This window comes from Ambystoma mexicanum, chromosome 6q (assembly GCF_040938575.1).
Source record: "Ambystoma mexicanum isolate Mex_15411 chromosome 6q, UKY_AmexF1_1, whole genome shotgun sequence".
Lineage (NCBI taxonomy): Eukaryota > Metazoa > Chordata > Amphibia > Caudata > Ambystomatidae > Ambystoma > Ambystoma mexicanum.
In genome coordinates this window covers 743143436-743162514 of record NC_090937.1, presented here as the reverse complement: position 1 = coordinate 743162514, position 19079 = coordinate 743143436, and the positions used below count along the sequence as shown (strand labels likewise).

Below are 19079 nucleotides of genomic sequence, written 5' to 3'. Positions count from 1 at the left end.
AGCAGGTCGTCTTCTTCCAGCTGGGCGTCGAGGATAAGCAGTTCCAGTTACTCTTCAGGTGTTGACTCAGCTTCTGAACAATTTCCAGTGGTGAGAGGTCCCCAGATATACTATTCTGTCTCTCATCCACACTGCTGGGTCACACTCAGCAGCCACTCATACAGAAGGGCATTCATCCAGTCATTCAGTCAGCCAATCAGGCATACAGTGCATTCAGGCCATACTCCTCCCTCTCAGACACTCACAACAAGGAATGTGTATTGGGACAAGTACCCAGCCATTCAGCACTACACATTGCATTCATGCCAGTTTTGCGTAGGGCTGTCTCAGTCTTTGTCTCTCATACCAGAAAGCAGACATCCACAACAAGAAGTGCATATTGGTCACGCACTCATTCACCCAGGTCCCACCCACACGGCGTACCCACAACATAGTCACTGGGAAGGCTCCAGCCAGTCTGGCCTTGGCTTCACAACAACACCATATATGGAACTTCCACCCAACAGCCAGTCGGGGAAGGGACAGAGTCAGGGCTTCCCAGGACGTTTGGAAAACAAGGTAACAAGCAATAGAAAGCAAGAGCCCACAGGGGCCATCTTGTTTCCTATCAGGAATCAACTGATTCCATTGGCAGGGCCTGGGTATCCCAAAATGGAGGACATTCAGAGCACCTGTCAAATTCAGCATGGAGCTGCCACCAGCCTATGCCCTGCTCTGTGGGCCACACACAGGTGCCCCAAAAATTACACTAGGGGCACAGGGTTGCACCCCCATCCGTGGGTGCCATAAGGGTATCCCATGGGTCTGTACACCAAACCAAAAACAGGAAGAGCTGCACTGCCAGGAATCCCACATGGACCTGGGCAGAAAACAATACAGAACACAAATGAAAAAGGACTACAGGACAAGGAGGGTCTGTCCCTCCAATGCATTTGCAGCATCACACTCCAGATCTAGGTACTGCTATGGGACTCTATCAAAGGTCAGGAATCCGTGGGAGGAAGGGAATCCCTGAGGAGAATAAATTGCTCGGTACTGTTCTTTCTGATGGAGGTAACTCCCACAGATTCCTCATCGCCCTGCCAATGCCAAACTACCTTGCTTGGCAGATAGCTAGTAAACCATGGTTCTGTGGCCCCTTCGAATCAGAGTGCTAGGGGAAAAGGGTGGAAATAAGGTCACATCAATTTATACTGGCCCCAACATCATCTCTGGCGCATAGGACAGTCGGGCAGAGCTGTGCTGTGCCCCCTGGCGGCAGAAATCTTTTAGAAGAGCAGCAGCACTGGGAGATAAATATCAAAGATGAGGAATCTGTGAGAGGAGCATCCATCAGAAAGAATATTACCAAGAGGTAAGTAATTTGTTCATTACAGCCCAGATCCTCTTGAAGAGATTGACCCTAGTAGAAATCCAGGTAAAGTCTTAAAATGACATCAACTGTTTCTATTGGAAAGTATGCAATTTCTACTCCATCTTGTAGATCAGTATTTAGAAAGGCCACCTGTGGGGTTCTAGGTCCCAACTGGGCGGGTCTTGTCCCCTATTCTGTTTCACATTGATAATTTCCCACTGATGAAGAAAACATTTGCTTGTTTTTTTAGAACTATGCAGACATTACCCAGAAACCTGATTAACTGTACAGCCTGACTGCTGACAATTATTACATGGATGGGTCTGAATAAACTAAAAATGAACCCTGCTAATATGGAGATCATGATTTTAGGGGACAAAGTTGGAGTGTGGCTGAAGCAGCATTGCCCTTGCATGTCACTAGTTGTTAAAGAAACAAAACATAGGTGTGATTATTCATGGTGTTCTATATCTGATACCATAAAAGTGGCATTGGTTGTTCAGACTGATTTTGTTTGTACTATTCTCATACTTAGAAGGACCGGAGGTTCACTCTATCTGCATAATCCCCACAGCTTCCTACCGCATTGGTCAGTCATTCTTGCGACTTGGCAACAGGCTTATGCTTGACTAAATCCTCCTAAATGGTAATATCTTCTTCGAGAATGGCCAAAATACTCATTTGTTTGTTAGATGAGGACACCGTATTAAGTTGGATGACCCCTCATGGGGCTGTGCCCCCGTATCTTACATCCAGGAAGTCAGGTGCACTGTCATCAGTGTGCCTAGTATGTAACAAGACCTAACAACTACAGAGATTAACAATCATAGCAACCTCTGCTACACAATGTGGTCATTCATCAGACAGTGTCTTTGCTGCTCATCCATGCTTCCACTACTGTCAGTTTGTGGACAGTGCCTCAACATAAAATAGAATCAATTTGTTTTACATTTCGTATGCCAGTCAGTAAACACTTTGACAAAACATCTCTGACTTTGTTTCGCTAAGAACTTGGGGTACACATCGCAAGTCAGCTTAAGTGGTGAATGTTAAAATGTTGTTTTTGTTCTTTTAGATGAATCTGCCACTCCCCGAGCTATTCTGACGGGTCATGACTGTGAGATTACCTGTGCTACAGTTTGTGCTGAACTTGGACTGGTGATAAGTGGTTCCAAAGGTAGGGTTTTGTTTTTACCTATGATAGTACTTTTTCCAAATATTCATAGATTTCTTTATCTCTCAAGCAGTGGTATAGCTTGTATTTCTTGACAGAGTGGGCATGCATACTTTGCAAGTTGGCCATGGGCAGGAGTCGCCACAAATCGAAAGGAGATCATATTTATTTTATCACAGCAGTTAGTTGCTCCCGTGGGCCAGGCCACAGTTTGAATATTATAGGCTATTGTAAACTTGTTAGTAAAAGCCTTAAGACCCAATTCAACCAAACATCCCTTCTATTGTAGCTGAATGTTAAGTGATGTCAACACCCCACGTTTTACTACTGTACTTGGATTACAAACTAAGGAATATGTGTGGGGGGAGGGCCGGGGGCTTTAAGACAACATACACCCTATGCAATACAAATCACTCAAACATTCACACTTGCAAGGAAGGCTTGCACAGGCAAAGGAGTAAACTTCACTCCATCATAGTGAGTAGCAGCATCTTCACAACATTTAAAATACGATAAGTGCACCTTACTGCTACTCAACTAAATGGCATTAACAGAAGCCACAGCTTTTCACCCAATAATCAAACTAGGATCTGAGGCAGTAAAGGTAAAGAAAGGTTTATTTCCATTCAGCTGTGCAGATATGGGTCAGGAAACTGGCATGGTATCCTGTCCCACCTACCCCCCACCACCCCTAGCAACCTTGGGTTCTTTAAAGGGTTTTTACACATTAATAACCATATGGAAAAGTCGGTTATAATGTATTTAGTCAGTTACATTAACAATTAATCTCCTAAGAGTACATCCTCTAGTCTTGGAGGGCATGACTTTAAAGCACCATTCGAGAAATATATAGTTCTGCTTGCCTGCCCATGTGGTGTACACCACTCCTCTAGCACATCACTCCACATAACGTAATGGTAGCTGGTTCCGCAGTTCTCTGAAAGCACTGTGGAGAGAGGAACTTAAACTTTAATTTGGTAAATCTGTGAACTAAGTAAATGTCCCAACACAGACTCTAACTTTCCCTATGTAATGGTGTGCTATCCCTAGTCGGTGGTGCTGGGCCTCCTATGTAGGTGAAAGACAGAAAGAGGCTATCCCTGTCTAAGTTACATCTAAAATTGTTTTGGTTCCCAACTGGTCTCATGTCAGTTTCATTTGTGACTGTTGTACCAATAACTCTTGAAAACAGAAACTTTGAAAGACGAAATTAATCTTTGGCAAAAAAAATAAAACAGCAAGTGGGGCAGAGCCTTCACTAGTAAATCTATTCTCTCAGTTATTTTGCCTGTTGTGTTTTTATGCTTTCACACATCCATTTATATTGTCACTGGTTTTGGTGGAATAAAGATAAGTGTTACCACCTTTGTCAGGACGGTACATTCGAGTACCAGTCGTGAACCACCTTGATTGTGTGTTCTATATGACATGACACTGTCCCATAGCGTGGTTGCTTTGTGCTCTGGACATGGCACACTCTGTAAGGGACAACGTGAAATAGAGACACATATGGTGCTCTATTAGAAAGGTGCAAGGTCATTTCGAGGTACTGGAGGATGGTTTAGGTTTGTTTGATCGTCTGAGAATTGATTGCGGCAACTGTTCAATTAAAACACAGCCAGCCTGAGATCAATTCTCAGATGATCAAACAAGCTCACAGCAACTCGCCCACGTCCCCCTTCCCTACTTACCTCTATGCTCGCCGACCGGTCCACTTTAGTTATGGAGCGTCAGATCCGTCCCTCTAACACGGGTCGGATTCAACGCCGCAGGGTCCCGTTTTCTTCTTTTTTGTTGTTGGTTTTTTTCTGATCCCCTGCCTCCAATATTGTTGAAGCAGGGGACAAACCCTCCAGCCCCCCCAAGGCTAATACGTACCGAACATAGGGAGCGGGGGACATCCACGCAACCACCACTTCACATGTTCGGTATGCATTAGCCGAATTTTGTTTTTATTTGATTGAATGTTACTGGCCAAATTCGGTCAAATAAAAACGAACAAATATACTAATACCCTGGAGGATGGTGAAGGACAAGGTAACTTGGGATCCGTTGTCATGCATCCACATGCAATAGTGATGTGTATAGATTAAAAGTGCTGTATGGTAACTGGTGATTCATCATGTGAATGGTGTCTTACAGGTTATGTGATTAGTCTGAGGCCACTTACTTCTGCTTAGGTGCCTTTTGTGCTCCCTTGATGTTCAAAGGAAGCCAGACAAAAAATGCACACGTTTAAGGATTGGGATCTGAAAAAAATCCCCTTGTCATTCATTATGTTATGCTGTGGAATGTTGCCTAAAGGAATCTGTGCCTCACAGCAAGGGAGCACAAAAGGTCCTAACCAGAAGTAATTGGCCTAAGACTAATCCCATCTCCTGTAAGACACCATCCACATGATGAAGAACCAGTGACCATGATACATTTAGGGCACCAGAGTGGTAACGCGCCTTGCCCTACAGGCCCATTTTTTTAATTTTTGTTTCAGCAGATCTCTGGCCACTTGCTTCCTGGTTCCCACACTTTCTACCCAACCAACTTTTGTGATGCATACACCGTTAACAAGGGTGTGTTGGGACGTCGCTGGGCGTTCCCATGCTCTAGAACCTCTGCTGACAAAATAGCTCTGCCTTACAGCCTTATGTATGCCTACCAGCCAATCGGCACTCGTTCCACGCCCGCTCCCTAATCCTGACTGTGGTTCATCACGTCGTACAAAGTCATGGCTGCAGCTTAACTCATGTACGTCGAGTACCCTACATAATACAATAATGTGCATTCTGGTAGCATACAGGTTATTCTTAAGATCAATGAAAAACACAGCCCTGTCAGAATTCAAACATGTGCATGTTTCCTCATTTGCAGCCCAACCGTAAAGTGCATGCAAAGTAGTTGCTGAATATGAAAATGCTAATGCTTGGCTAAAGCTAATAATACGACTTGAGCCTGCAGGCCAGGACTGGTTTATTACTTCACACTTGACATGGCACAATTTGAGATCACTGAAAACCACTCTATGGTTGTAATATTTTCAAATGTATGTACTATCCGGAAGACACTTTGCGATAGCCACCTGTTTGTAGGTATTGTTGACACACAGAGGTATTTTGCTACTGTCCATAATAAGAACATCATTTGTAAATCTGTTCCTTGTCAGATTGTCTGTCCCTTTTTAAGTGTGTTAAATGATCTGTACACTGTAAGAAGTATTCATGTAACTCATTAACAGCAGCAGCTGCCCCTTGCTTTCTCAGCACATCTACTGCATGTAATGTGGCAAGTTCAGCCATGGTGAAAAGAGAGTTGACCTTGTCCCTCAGGCCACTCCTAAACGATCTTTAACCAGTTAGCACATTTGTTACATGATATGCTGTCATGTCTACGGGATACCTTTCATCCATCGATTTCTCACTTTTTGAAATATCGCTACAGGTGCAGTCTGGCCCAGATTTAACATCTCCAGCCTGACTTCCTGAGAACCTTTGCTGCAGTTATGTGCAGTAAGGACACAGAGACAAAACTTAATTAAAAATATACTGTGATATGCACAGGATGAAATATGGCTTTCATGCCTTGCCAGGAGGGCGGACATGGCCTTTAACAGCCTGCCTGCCCTAGCTAAGGCAGGCCCAAGCGAAGCGACGCCAACAGCTCGGGCTCTGGGCCTTTAAAAGCCATGTCCGTCCTCATGGCAGAGCATGAAAGCCATTCGCACCCCGGGGTTCATCCGGGGTGCGAATGGCTTTCACAACTTTTCATTAGGAGATCCGCGCTGCTGGGTGCAGCCGATCTCCTGATGAACAATGAAAAGAAAAAAAGATAGGCATTTTCGAGGGGATTGGGTCCTCTGACGTATTCCATATCTATGACAGGTAATGTCTACAGCTGTGCTGCTTTGGAAAACCTTTGGCGTCTGCGTCCTACATTGATGCGCCGTCCCCGAGGACCTCCTCCGACAGCCGATGTCACCCAATGTGATAAGTAGGACGCACGACGCCCATAGCCTCAGTTCCGTTTTTTCCGCGAACGCGTTCGCTTCGTGAATGTCGGTACGCCTCGACTCTTTGGAGTTTACTGTATTCTTCTCGGTTCATTGAACCTGTTCGGTTTTTGTGAAAACCTGTTCATGACGATGACTACTTCGTCTTCAACCCCGCGACCGGGCTTCAAGAAATGCGGGGACTGTGGGTCCAAGATGTCGGTCACGGACTCGCACGACACCTGCATCTGGTGCCTCGGGGAGGCCCACGATACGGACGACTGTGTCGACTGCCAGTCGCTCACGGCCAAGGCCTTGCGGGAGCGCAAGAAGAAGCTGTCGGTAGGTCGGGTGTCTAAGTCGAGGTCTATGGGGCTTTCGGCGGATGACTCGAGAGGCGGCTCTCCGCGTCATAAGTCCAGTAGGTCTCCGTCCAGGAGTCGGTCTCGCCACTCCTCCGCCTGTTCGAGCCATTCCCGGAAGCGTCGGCATCGGTCGCCTTCCCCGTCCTCTTCCGAGGACTCCGCCCGTCGGCGGGTCGCTTATCCCACCATGCAAGCGACACCGGAGGAATGGGCTTCCTTCGGGAAGCAGATGTTAGCGATTCTTGAATCGCATGGCACCGGTCCGTCCGCGCCTCCGAGTGGGGTCGGTCGGCACCGGTCGAGAGACACCACTCGTACGACTTTGGGCTCGGGTGGTCGGCACGGCTTGTGAGAAAGGTCCCGCTCGGACAAGGGTAGCTGTTCTCGCCATGCCCGTTCCAGGTCCCGGTCCTCAACGCGCTCAAGACCGCATGATCCTGTGCCGTCTTCGAGAAAGACGTCGACGCCTGTGGTGCCGAGGTCGTCGACGATTTCTCTCGAGGCTCCGCCTCCGAGGGGGTCGTCATCGCTGTCGGCGCCTAGGTCGTCGAGAGACACGCTCGGAGCTCCGGGTTCGAGGCCTGTGTCGACGCCGTTGATGCTGGCGGCGCTGCAGCTGACGTCGACGCCGATTTGCTAGACGGCGACGCCGCTTCTCTCAACGCCGGCGCCGACTCGTTCAGAGCTCTCAACGCCTTTCGAGGCGGTTGTGTCGGAGGGGCCCCGTGGCACGGGTTAGCCTCTAGAAAGGCTCATGCTAAGGTCAGGCATAGCTTTGGTCCCCAGGTGTCTTCCTCTCACCGCCTGGAGTACATTTCAGAGGGTGATGAAGGCTCTGATGAAGGCTTGATTCCGGTTACGGTACCAGATGAGCTTCTCTCGGGCCATAGCCAGTTTGATGACCTGAGGCAGTCACTGCATGATGCCAGTGGACTGGACACCTCTCCGGAGGTGGAGTTTTGTAGGCCGGAGCCTGGCACTCATGCCGATTCTTCATACCGGCGCCTTATGTCTCGGGTCACCGAGTACTTGGGATGGTTGGCTCCCCCAGGGGAGTTCGTTCAGGATGATCTCACGGACATCCTTGATCTTGGTCCCCCCACTGACCCGGTGCTGCCGTTTCATATGGCTCTGCAGAGAAGGGTGGCAGCGGCTTGGACTGCTCCGGAGAGTCTCCCAGCAGTGGGCAAGTCTTTGTTGCGAAAATACCATCCAGTCAGTAGCGACCCCTGCTGCTTGTCCAGGCACCCCACTCCGGAGAGTTTGGTGGTGCAGGCGGCTAAGGCCCCGGCAAAGCTGGCGTTGTATCCTACCATCCCTCCGGATAGGGACGACAAACGTTTTGACGGCTGGGCGAAGAAAGTGTTTTCTTCAGGGGGGTATGGCGCTTCAGGTACCAACTCCATAAGTGCCTTGTCTCGTTTCACACACACACTGTGGAACTGTGTTGCATTAGCGGCTGAACATATTCAAAGGGGACGGACGGGATGGTTTTCTTGCTATGGTTCAGGATGGCAAGGATAGCATGTGTGAGGCCGTTCAGTCGGGTTTGGACATGGCAGATTGTGTCAGCCGGTCCAAGGCGGCGAGCACCGTAATACGCAGGTTTGCGTGGTTGTGGAAGTCTGGGTTCGCTCCTGAAGTGCAGTCCCGGCTCCTCAACATGCCCTTTGACGGTGAACATCTTTTTGGCAGCAAGGCTGACAAGAGCCTTGAGAGGTTGCAGACCTCCAAAGCTGCAGCAAAGTCGTTGGGCGCTGCAGTTCTACAACCTTCGCCTTTTCGTCCTAGGGGACAGCAATGGAGGGGAGGTTCCTTTCGCTATTACTCGTCCTTCAGTAAAGCAAAAGGAGCTGTCAGTCAAAGAGTCCTCCGTAAGAGTGCCAGAGGTGGAAAACAAGGTACTCGAGGTGCCAAGGCCGCTCGGGCAGTTGCCTCTTTGCCCTCAGGCAATGCCGCAGCCGCTACCATTCAGTCATGAGGCCAGGTCCCATGGTTCGCCGGTTGGGGGAAGGCTGGCGCAGCATCTTGTAGAGTGGCGTGCCATTACTTCAGATGTGTGGGTTCTGGAGATCATAACCCACGGCTACTGTCTTCCTTTTCGGCAGAGGCCTCACGACAATCCACCTGGGAACCTCTCTTTGAAGAGTCCGGATCCGCTCCTTGCGCAGGAAATTCAAGCCCTGCTGGAGAAAGGCACCATAGAACTGGTGCCTGTAGCGGAGACGAACAATGGATGGTATTCCCCTTATTTTTTGATTTCGAGGAAATACAGGGGATTGAGACCCATCATGGACTTGCGCGGTTTGAACAAACTCCTCAGGAAGGACAAGTTCAAGATGGTTACTCTCTCTCAAGTCCTCCAGGCCCTTCAACTTCAGGATTGGTTGGTGTCTCTCGACCTCAAGGACGCTTACTTCCATGTGCCGCTCCATCCCAAGCACAAGAAGTACCTGAGGTTCGCGGTTGGCGACTCGCGCTTTCAGTTTCGGAGCAAGTCCTGGATCATCTGTCCGTCACCTGCCACTCCCTTCACAAGCTGGGCTTCTCCCTCAATTTAAAGAAGTCCCATTTGACGCCAACACAGCGGCTCCAGTGCATCGGAGCAGTGCTCGACACATCCCCGGGCTGTGTTTTCCTCCCCAGGTGAGGGCTCTTCACGTTCAGCAGATGGTGCGTGCACAAGTTTCAGCTTGCCCAGACTCTCCCAGCGTCCGAGTTCTTGAGACTGCTCGGTCTCATGGCATCCTGCATTCTTCTGGTGCCAGAGGCCAGGTTGCGGATGATATCTTTGCAATGGGCACTCAAGCTCCAATGGTCTCAGTCCTCCGGCAGGTTGTCGGACCCTGTTCAGGTGCCGCCCTCGGTCGCCCAGGACCTTCTGTGGTGGACCATCGAAGGTAATCTGATGAAGGGGGCCCCATTTTGGCTGCCCTGGCCGAAGGTGATGATCCTTATGGACGCATCCCTCACGGGATGGGGAGCTCATGCCAACGAGTTGACAGTCAGCGGTCGTTGGCCTCCGTCGGAGTCCAGACTCCATATCGATCTGTTGGAGCTGAGGGCCGTCAGGCTAGCCCTGAAGGCTTTTCTGCCGACTGTGCGAGGAAAGAGTGTCCTGATTCCAACGGACAACAAGGTGGCCATGTACTACCTCAACAAAAAGGGGGGGGCAGGGTCACTTCCTCTGTGCAGGGAGGCGATGCAGCTCGAGCTCTGGCCCATACAGCAGGAAGTTTCGATCTCGGCTGTTCATCTGGCCGGAGACGACGAGACAGCGGACGCTCTGAGCAGGCAGAGCGCGATCTCTCACGAGTGGGAGCTGGCTCATGAGATTCTCCTGGAGATCTTTGCCCTTTGGGGGACCCCTCAAGAGGATCTCTTCGCCTCCAGTGTCAACCGGAAGTGCGAAAGGTTCTGCTCGCGGGAATTTCCTCCAAAAGGAGCCTGAGGAGATGCGTTCGTGGTGGAGTGGTCATTCCCACTGCTGTATGTGTTTCCTCCAGTCCCCGTCATCCCGCAAGTACTGCGGAGGTTACAGAGGTTCGGTTCCCGGATGATCCTCATTGCTCCGGCATGGGCCCAGAGGACGTGGTACCCAGACCTTCTCGACTTGTCCATCTTCCCTCCACGTCGTCTTCCCTACCGAGAGGATCTGCTCTCACGGGGGGCGGGATCAGGTTCTCCATCCAGAGGTCAGATCCCTCAACCTTCACGCTTGGCTTCTGAAAGGTTGAGGTATAAGGATTGGGACCTCCCTGAAGACGTGATGGAGGTGTTGCTCTCGGCCAGGCGGTCGGCAACAAAGTCTCTGTACCGTTGCCGTTGGAAAAAGTTCTGCGACTGGTGCAGAGTTAAGAATGTGGATCCTTTTGAGTGTGACATTCCCATGGTTCTGTCTTTTTTGCTTTCCTTGGCCCACAGGGGCTTGCAATTGGGGACCATTAAAGGTTACCTGGCGGCGCTGTCCATATTTAAGCGCTCGTCTGAAGAATGTTCCTATTTTAAGATTCCTTTAATTTCTCCGTTTTTGAAAGGTTTCACTAATGTGTTCCCTCCGTCACCTTTTCTAGTGCCCGGTTGGGATTTGAACCTTGTTCTTAAGTTTCTTATGGGTGCTCCGTTTGAGCCTTTGCATTCTTGCCCTTTGAGACTGTTAACTCTGAAAACTGTGTTTTTGGTTGCGGTTACTAGTTACAGGCACTTTCAGTTAAGCCACCCTTCACTGTGTTTCATAAGGACAGGGTTGTCCGTAGAGTTCGTCCTTCCTTTCTTCCGAAGGTGGTTTCGGAATTTCATTTCAGCCAGAAGGTTGTTCTTCCGGCGTTCTATCCTCCTCCACATCCCGGTAAGGAAGAGGAGAGGCTCCATTGGCTTGATCCTAGGAGAGCATTGAGCTTTTATATTTCACGCATGTCCCGGGTCAGAGTGGACGATCAACTTTTCATTGGTTACGCTGGAAAGCGTTTGGGACAAGCTGTGACGAAACAGACTTTGTCTCGTTGGATTATTTTAGCTATCTCAGAGTGTTACCGCTTGGTGGGTAAGGACCCTCCGGCTGGCTTGCGGGCCCGTTCTACCAGGGGAGTGGCTGCGTCTACTGCCCTTCAGAGGGGTGTTCCTGTTCGTCACATCTGTGATGCAGCCACCTGGGCTTCAGTACATACTTTTGTACGTCACTACTCCCTCGATTCCATCTGAGGGCAGGATCTGGCCTTTGGCAAGGCAGTCCTTTATTCCGCAATTTGATTGGGCATGCTACATTTGTGTTCTAAATTCTTTTTCCACCTCCTTTCTTGGTACTGCTTTGGGAGTCTGTCATAGATATGGAATACGTCGGAGGACCCAATCCCCTCGAAGAATAAGTTACTTTCTTACCTAGTAACGTTCTTTCGATGGGATGGTCCGACAATGTAATGTATATAGCTCCCTCCCTACCTTCCCTGCTGCAGAATTTCTTCTGCGATTGCAGCTTGCGTTCCGCAAGGCCTTGTGTGTCTGACTGGCAGAAAACTGGTGTCTCACGTTCTGGGGGAAAAAACTACAACTGAGGCTACGGGCGTCGTGTGTCCTACTTATCACATTGGGTGACGTCGGCCGTCGGAGGAGGTCCTCGGGACGCAGACGCCGAAGATTTTCCGAAGCAGCACAGCTGTGGACATTACCTGTCATAGACATGGAATACGTCGTCGGACCATCCCATCGAAAGAACGTTACCAGGTAAGAAAGTAACTTGTTCATCTATATGGTGATGGCCAAGTCCCTTTTCCATGTCTATGGCCAGGCGGGAGGAACAACGGGACCGGAGCACAGTGCTCCGTTTCCGCAGATAAGTGGAGGTGGTTGGGAGGCAACATGGAGACAACTCCCTGTTGCCTCCCTGCAATGACAAAGAAGAAGGAAAAAAAGCGCCACCCGGGTAAAGGCCTTGAGTGGCTGGGACAGCGGGCGCGGATTGTGTATTGTCGCCTCCTGTTCCAGCCACCTGATTGGCTGAGCACCCTTCCCCGGATATGACTGCTGCATCAAACACACACTAGGGTCGCCGTGCATGCAAAGTAGGTTCATTGGGATGAAACAAAGTTTTAAAACAAGGAGGGAAATGACAAATATTCTGTGAAATTCGTTACATGATCCCCTCACTCAACAGAAATCTGTGAATATAAGTCTCATACAAATCTTTTGTATTTTGTATTCATTCATGCTTATATAGCACTTCTCGCCAAAGCGCTGAACAACAAATAAAACAGTACAAAAGTAAAAGCAACAATAATAATTAATATCAGTTTTATGAAGAAGAGAAAAAGAGCATTTGTCGAGGAGTACAGAAAGAGGAAAAGGAAGTGAAAGACGGGATAGAAAGCTGGAGAAATTCCATAGTTTAGGCGCCAAAAGAGATAAGGTATGAAAGTGTGATTCAGCACAAGTAGGACGTGGACCAAATTGCATGGATTGTGAATGCAGGGAATGTGAAGGCTGATACCAAGAAATGAGAGTAGAACGATAGTCGCATCCCATACCGACATTTGAATACAAAACATAGAAAATTAAATTGTAGATGAGAGCCATGGAGAGAATGAAGAGTATTCATTATATAATCAGAGTACGCATACAGTACTCTCTCATAAAAACAGCTGCAAAACATCTTTTAAAAAAAGGTTACGGTTACTACCTTTAAAAACGTTGGCTCAAACATTGGCAATGCCAATATAAAGGTTTCACCTTTTATTGCGCTCTAAAGTCCTACGGGTTAGCAGCGTGTTACAAGTACTAACAAACAAAAATAATAAACATAAACATTTTAAACACTAAACCTATCATATATGAGGGAGGACCACCAAGGGGAGATGACAGGGCATTGTTTGAGGAAACCACATACCCTCCCTTCACTTCCAGGGAAGTTTCCTCTATTTCCCATGCCTTAATGGCATATTGTCAAACTCTCCCCTAACCTCTTGCTAGATCTACTTTGACTACTCTCCAAACTCCCGTTACAATAGTATATGGACAACTGAGACAAGGAAGAGGCAGGGAGCATTGAGGATCACTCCCAATGAAGTTCAGTATCCACTTCTGCATTCTCATTCAAGAAACGGTCCCTTAACCACTGACACGAGGAAGAACAGCAGAGTAATGAAGATCACTAGGACCGGGACGACCAACGCAGCAGTCTAGTTGTTGGGGGAAAAAAGGTATAAGCAATCCGGGAAGTTTAAATACGACCCGGATACTGCTGACAGAGAAGGAGAGGAGAGAGCTGCAGACGCCGGTCTGCCTTGCAACCCGTAACGAAAACCGAACACCCCACTGAAGGGAAACATGCTGCGGCAGGTGACGTGAAAGCAGACCCGAACCCAGGAAGAAGCCAAGGTGCAGACGGTTCACCGCTCGAGGGGAGAGAGCCGCGGGAGATGCAGACAGGGAAAAGAAGGCATAGTGAAAAGTGCAGCGCCTAACGATTCATAGGTGGAGCCAGGACACTGAAGCAGAAGGAAGTGATGGAACGCTGGAGGCAACTGGTAAGCGCAGGGAACACAAGTGGGTGACCATGTTCTTGGCAAGCGTATGCCACGCTGTAGGAATAACACAGAGTGAAAGAAAGAAAGTGAAGGGACGCCAGAAAATACTGGCAAATCCAAAGAACACAAATGGGTTACTGGGTTGTCTAACCGAGTATATTGCTTCTTAAAAATGCAGCAAGAGACTAAAGATAAAGTCATTAAAGAAGTGAGAGTATTTATAGAACCAGTTATGAAAGTAAAGAGACAGTGTTGTATACCCTAAAATCCTAGCAAAAAAGTATACCAGGTGAAGTTAAGTTAAAGTTTGAACTACAAAGTCCTGGCAAGAGAGTATACCAGGTGAACACAAGTAAGGATGCATAGTGTAGTGTGTCTCAAGGGAGGATCATGCCCTGCAGAGTGTGAACTATTGTGTGAACTGTTGAAAGAAGTATCTCAAGGAAGGCCATGCCCTTGAGCTTTTGATAAAAAGTGTATAAAGGGAAAGAGAGCTCTTAGGAAGAAAGATACCCTTAGGATTTTGAAGTGAAGAGAAAGCTTGGGGAAGGGAGCGATTTCCCAGACAGAAGTGAGTATACCAAGGGAACCCGATTATTCTTTTGGAACTTGTTTGCTTTGGTACAAGGATTATGGGGAAGGAAGGAAGCCATTCTCTGGAACTGTGAACATTGTCCTTTTGAAAACCTTTTCGTTGGATTTGAACTTTTGTGTTGAACCTGATCATCTGAGCACTTTGAGAAATCAAGAGACAATACCATTTACACCTTGGAGTTATTTTGGAGTGTGAGGGCCAGACTAGGATTACGGACATAAAACATGCTTTTGTTTGGACATCTTGACACAGGACAGGCCCATTAGTTTTGGTTTAGGTGGAGAAATTCCTGCTAGATTAGGGATAGTGAGGCATGTTCAACCCTCCATTTGTTTTAATAAACATTTGTAGCCATGAACATGTCTCTGCTGTGTCCGCGTCTCAATCCTGGCTCCTCACGATAGTAACTAGTAACCTTATCTTTACAAAAATGTTTCTAATGGGTTCTTTCCTCCCAAGGAGTCCTCATCTTAGATGCATTCTTCCTGCTTCAGAAGATTGTGAACATTTTCAGCAGCAAGTGGAGTCTAAGAGCCCGGGTGCAAGGATACCTCAAAGTTTCCTGTGCAGCGTCAATGCCATCACCTGCCTGTGTCCCTGGGAGCAAAAGAGTATGAAAGTGGGGGAAGAAATAATCAAAAGTGGTAGCGAGTTTCAGTGCACAGAGGCATGTAAAGATAAAGAACGAAAACAAATCTGGGCACAGAGAGGTTTATACACAGCAAGGAATGAGGAATTGGGTTTGAGAATGTAGAGTATATGAGGGAGCATAAATATACACTAAGGAACGTAGAAAGAGAAGGAGGGCTAACCAATGAAACGCTTAAAGATATTAAGTACAATCGAAGACTGGATTCGAAGGAGAACCAGGAAAGAAAACAGAGGGAGGATGAAATGGTAGTGCAAGGACAAAGACAGAACATTTTATTGATGGCAGAGTTAAAGTCTGAGTGAGGAGGAACAAGCTAGTCTGTAAGGAGTCAGACTATTGAAGCAGTACAGTTATCTAGACAGGACAGGCAAGATAAGAAATAAGTCATTTAACAGCATGAAAAGAGAGAAAGAAGCACATTTCGGTAATGTTAAACAGGTGATAAGGACAAGAATGAAAGACTTAGGAAATATTTGAAGAAAATGAAAGAGAGGGGTCAAGAAGGACACTTGGATTTCATGCAGAGGAAGAAAAGGAGAGGCGCACAGGGGAAGATGGTAGAGGAAGGGAAAGGACAACCTCTATTTATTAGAAGCATTGACGTGTAGGAAATGAGTGTGTTCAAGATTGGCTAGCCAACAGATGATGTTAATGTGAAAGGATATTTGTACTGCGCACTATCACCACCAGAGTGATCCCCTGGCGCTCTGGCGGCTCTGAAAAGGTAGGGGGGTGAGTTAGAGGGAACGAGCCGGAAGAGAGCAGTGATGAGCCGTTGGCAGCCTCAACACGGTAAACACTGTTCGCTGGGCTTGGGGTGCTTTCCGGTCGGTAGCCGTTGTGTGCTGTTGTGTGAGTCTATGTGTGTGGTTTTTTATTTTCAGTATTTTCTTTTTTTTATTTTTTATTTATTTATTTATTTACAAGTATATACAAAAAACATCATAGTACAGAGGAATAATAAGAAAAAAAACGGATCAAACAAAGTCATTGAACATATTCCAAATCTTTTCATATGAAGACAACTTACATTTCAATTTGTAGATCAATTTTTCTGTTCTAGACAGACCATGCATTTCTTGAACCCATTCCTCAAATGACGGAGGGATCTGACCTTTCCATCCTCGAAGGATCAACCTTTTTGCAACAATGGTTGCTCTAAAAAGCCATTTCTTGAGGGGAGAGCTGACATCAGCCAGCTCAGAATCATCCCCTAGGATCATTGTCTTAAAGTCCAGGACACACCCTTCACCCAAAATTCTGACACACACATTACAAATGTCAATCCAGAAATCCCTGACCCGCACGCAGCTCCATAGCATGTGTTCCAATGATCCAACTTCCTGAGTACAACCCCAACAATCAGCATTGTCAGTCATGCCCCTTTTATGTAATGTTTCCGGACACCAATACACACGGTTCAGGATCTTAATTTGTCTAGACCTTTCGCCCAGATTCAGCGAACATAAGGAGACATTTCCGCATATATTCTGCCAGGCCTCAAGATCAATATCAGACCCAATTCTCTCGCTCCACACTTCCCGTAAATTGTCATTGCTCCGAAAATACGACACAAAAAGTTTGTATAACCTACTGGCTAAACCACCTCCCTGTCCATTAGAATCCGTCAGAAAAATAGTTATGTCAAAAGAGTCAGACCAGTCCACCTCACCGACAGACCTCTTGAGTCGTCTATAAGCCGAGTCCGACAAATCCTCCAAACTCCATCTCTCTCTCAGCTCAGCAGCAGTCTTCCACCGAACATCATTCCCCAAATCAGAAACCTTTTTAACATTCATTAGGAACCATTCGGGCCAAAAAACCTTCCTGGAGTTATCTCTAATCCTAGGATTCAGCCAGATAGAGGCATTCTTACACTTAAACGCGTCCCTACCTAGCAATGACAAGACCTCAATCCAAGAGTTGCGCAAAAAGGACGTGGTTAACAAACTACCACCCGGAATCTTTGTGTTAGTGGTCAACAGTGCTTCCGGGCCCAGTGGCCCATATGCATTCGACTCTGCTACAGCCCATCTGTCCAGTTTACCATCCAAAAACGGAACAAAAGAATGAGCAGAAAATGCTAAATGGTAGGCCTTAAAATTCGGAACTCCTAGACCACCCAAATAAATCGGACGCTGCAATTTCCACAGACTAAGTCTGGGCGGTTTACTGTCCCATAAAAAATCCTGAACAAGGCGGTCTAGATCTTTCCAATTACTACACTTTATTCTCAGAGGAAGCATGATAGTTATAAAGTTAATCCTGGGAGTCAAATTCATTTTCAGGGCATTGACTACCCCATAGTGAAATATTAAGTAAAGACCACCTTTCCAAAACCGATTTGCAATCTGGTACAACCACACTCATGTTTTCATCAACCATACGGGAGACCGGAAATGTCAACCATACCCCAAGTAGCGTAAGCGCCCATCACACCAAGTAAACCCCAGCCCCTCAACCAGAGACTTATCACCTCTGTTGGACAGAGGCAATACTTCTGACTTCAGGCGGTTAACCTTGTATCCTGAACAATCGTGAAAATTCGACAAAATCCTCATCAGAGATGGCAGGGACATATCCAAATTCTGCAACACCAACAAGAGGTCATCAGCATAAAGCCACGCCTTTTGCACCACACCCCAACATTCAACGCCTTGTAAATTTGGTTCATTCTTTCTGTAGATAGCAAGGGGTTCAATCGCTAAAATGAATAACGGAGGAGAAAAAGGACAACCCTGTCTCGTTCCCTGCTCCAAACAAAAAGGTTCCGACACTACTCCATTAGTCTTACCTCAGCCGTTGGACTGGCATATAAAAGAGCAACCCAGGAAATAAAATCCTCCCCCAGATTCATCTTCCTCAGCACCGAGTATAAATAATCCCTACTGACTCTGTCAAAAGCTTTTTCCGCATCTAAGGACAGGACAGCTGCATCACAGACCAATCTGTCTGCCATTTCCATGGTTAACAATTTCCTGATATTACTGGACGTACGCCGATTCTTCATGAAACCAGATTGTTCCTCCCCAATCAAAACCAGCATGAACTGTCCTAAGCGTATAGCAAGAACCTTGGCTAAGATCTTATTATCTGTATTGATAAGGCTGATTGGACGATAACTAGCTGGCTGATTACAATCCTTATCCTTTTTTAAAAAAGACCAAAATCGACGCATGGTTAGTACTCTTAGGTAACGACCCCACCAGTTTGCTCAAGACAAACATATCTCTCATGAGTTCCAAAGCCGAGTTCGGGAGGACCCTGTAAAATTCACATGGGAGGCCATCCGGTCCCGGTGATTTACCCACATTCAGCCCTGAAATTGCACCTTTAATCTCATCAATTGTTATCATGTCACCAAGAAGATCATGCTCAGTATCCTGAATCTTAGGCAAATTCAAATTACCAAAAAAGTTCTCACCCCTACCTGTAATACCAGCCTCATCGCCATACAGATTCTCATAAAAGTCACGAAAGATTGAGTTAATTTTAATTGGATCAAATGTAATTCTAGCCTCCTTGTCGATCATAGAAGCAATTGCCGACTCTGAGATCCTTTTTCGCAACCGGTATGCCAGCCATCTGTCACAACGCTCCCCTTTCTCAAAATATGTACACCCAGAATAGAACAAACTACGCTTGGACCTCAGCGACAAAAAATCTTCCATTTCTTTTTTGAGTTTTTTCAATGCAGCCAGTTTCACTGAGTCTGTTGGATCGAGCATCAGATCCCGAGAAATTTCACCAATACGTAAATCAAGCTCACGCCTCTTACCCTCTTCTCTCTTCCATTTACCACTAGACAGCCCTAAACACACACCACGCATGCAGCATTTAAAGGCCTCCCATGTATTCGCCACACTGATCTCTTCTGAACGATTCTCCCTAACAAAATAATCCGCTTCAGAAACAATCCGGTCCAAAATATCATCATCCAA

General features: G+C 47.2%; 1 protein-coding gene across 3 annotated transcripts in view; it reads left to right on the top strand.

Moving 5' to 3' along the window:
- The window catches only part of LRBA (LPS responsive beige-like anchor protein), a 3444508-nt gene that overhangs the window by 3355118 nt on the left and 70311 nt on the right, over positions 1-19079 (top strand). For all 3 annotated transcript variants that reach the window (XM_069631262.1, XM_069631261.1, XM_069631263.1), the window contains exon 54: positions 2430-2531. In XM_069631262.1, coding sequence (XP_069487363.1) covers positions 2430-2531 — 102 coding nt within the window. The remainder of the gene's footprint in view (positions 1-2429; positions 2532-19079) is intronic.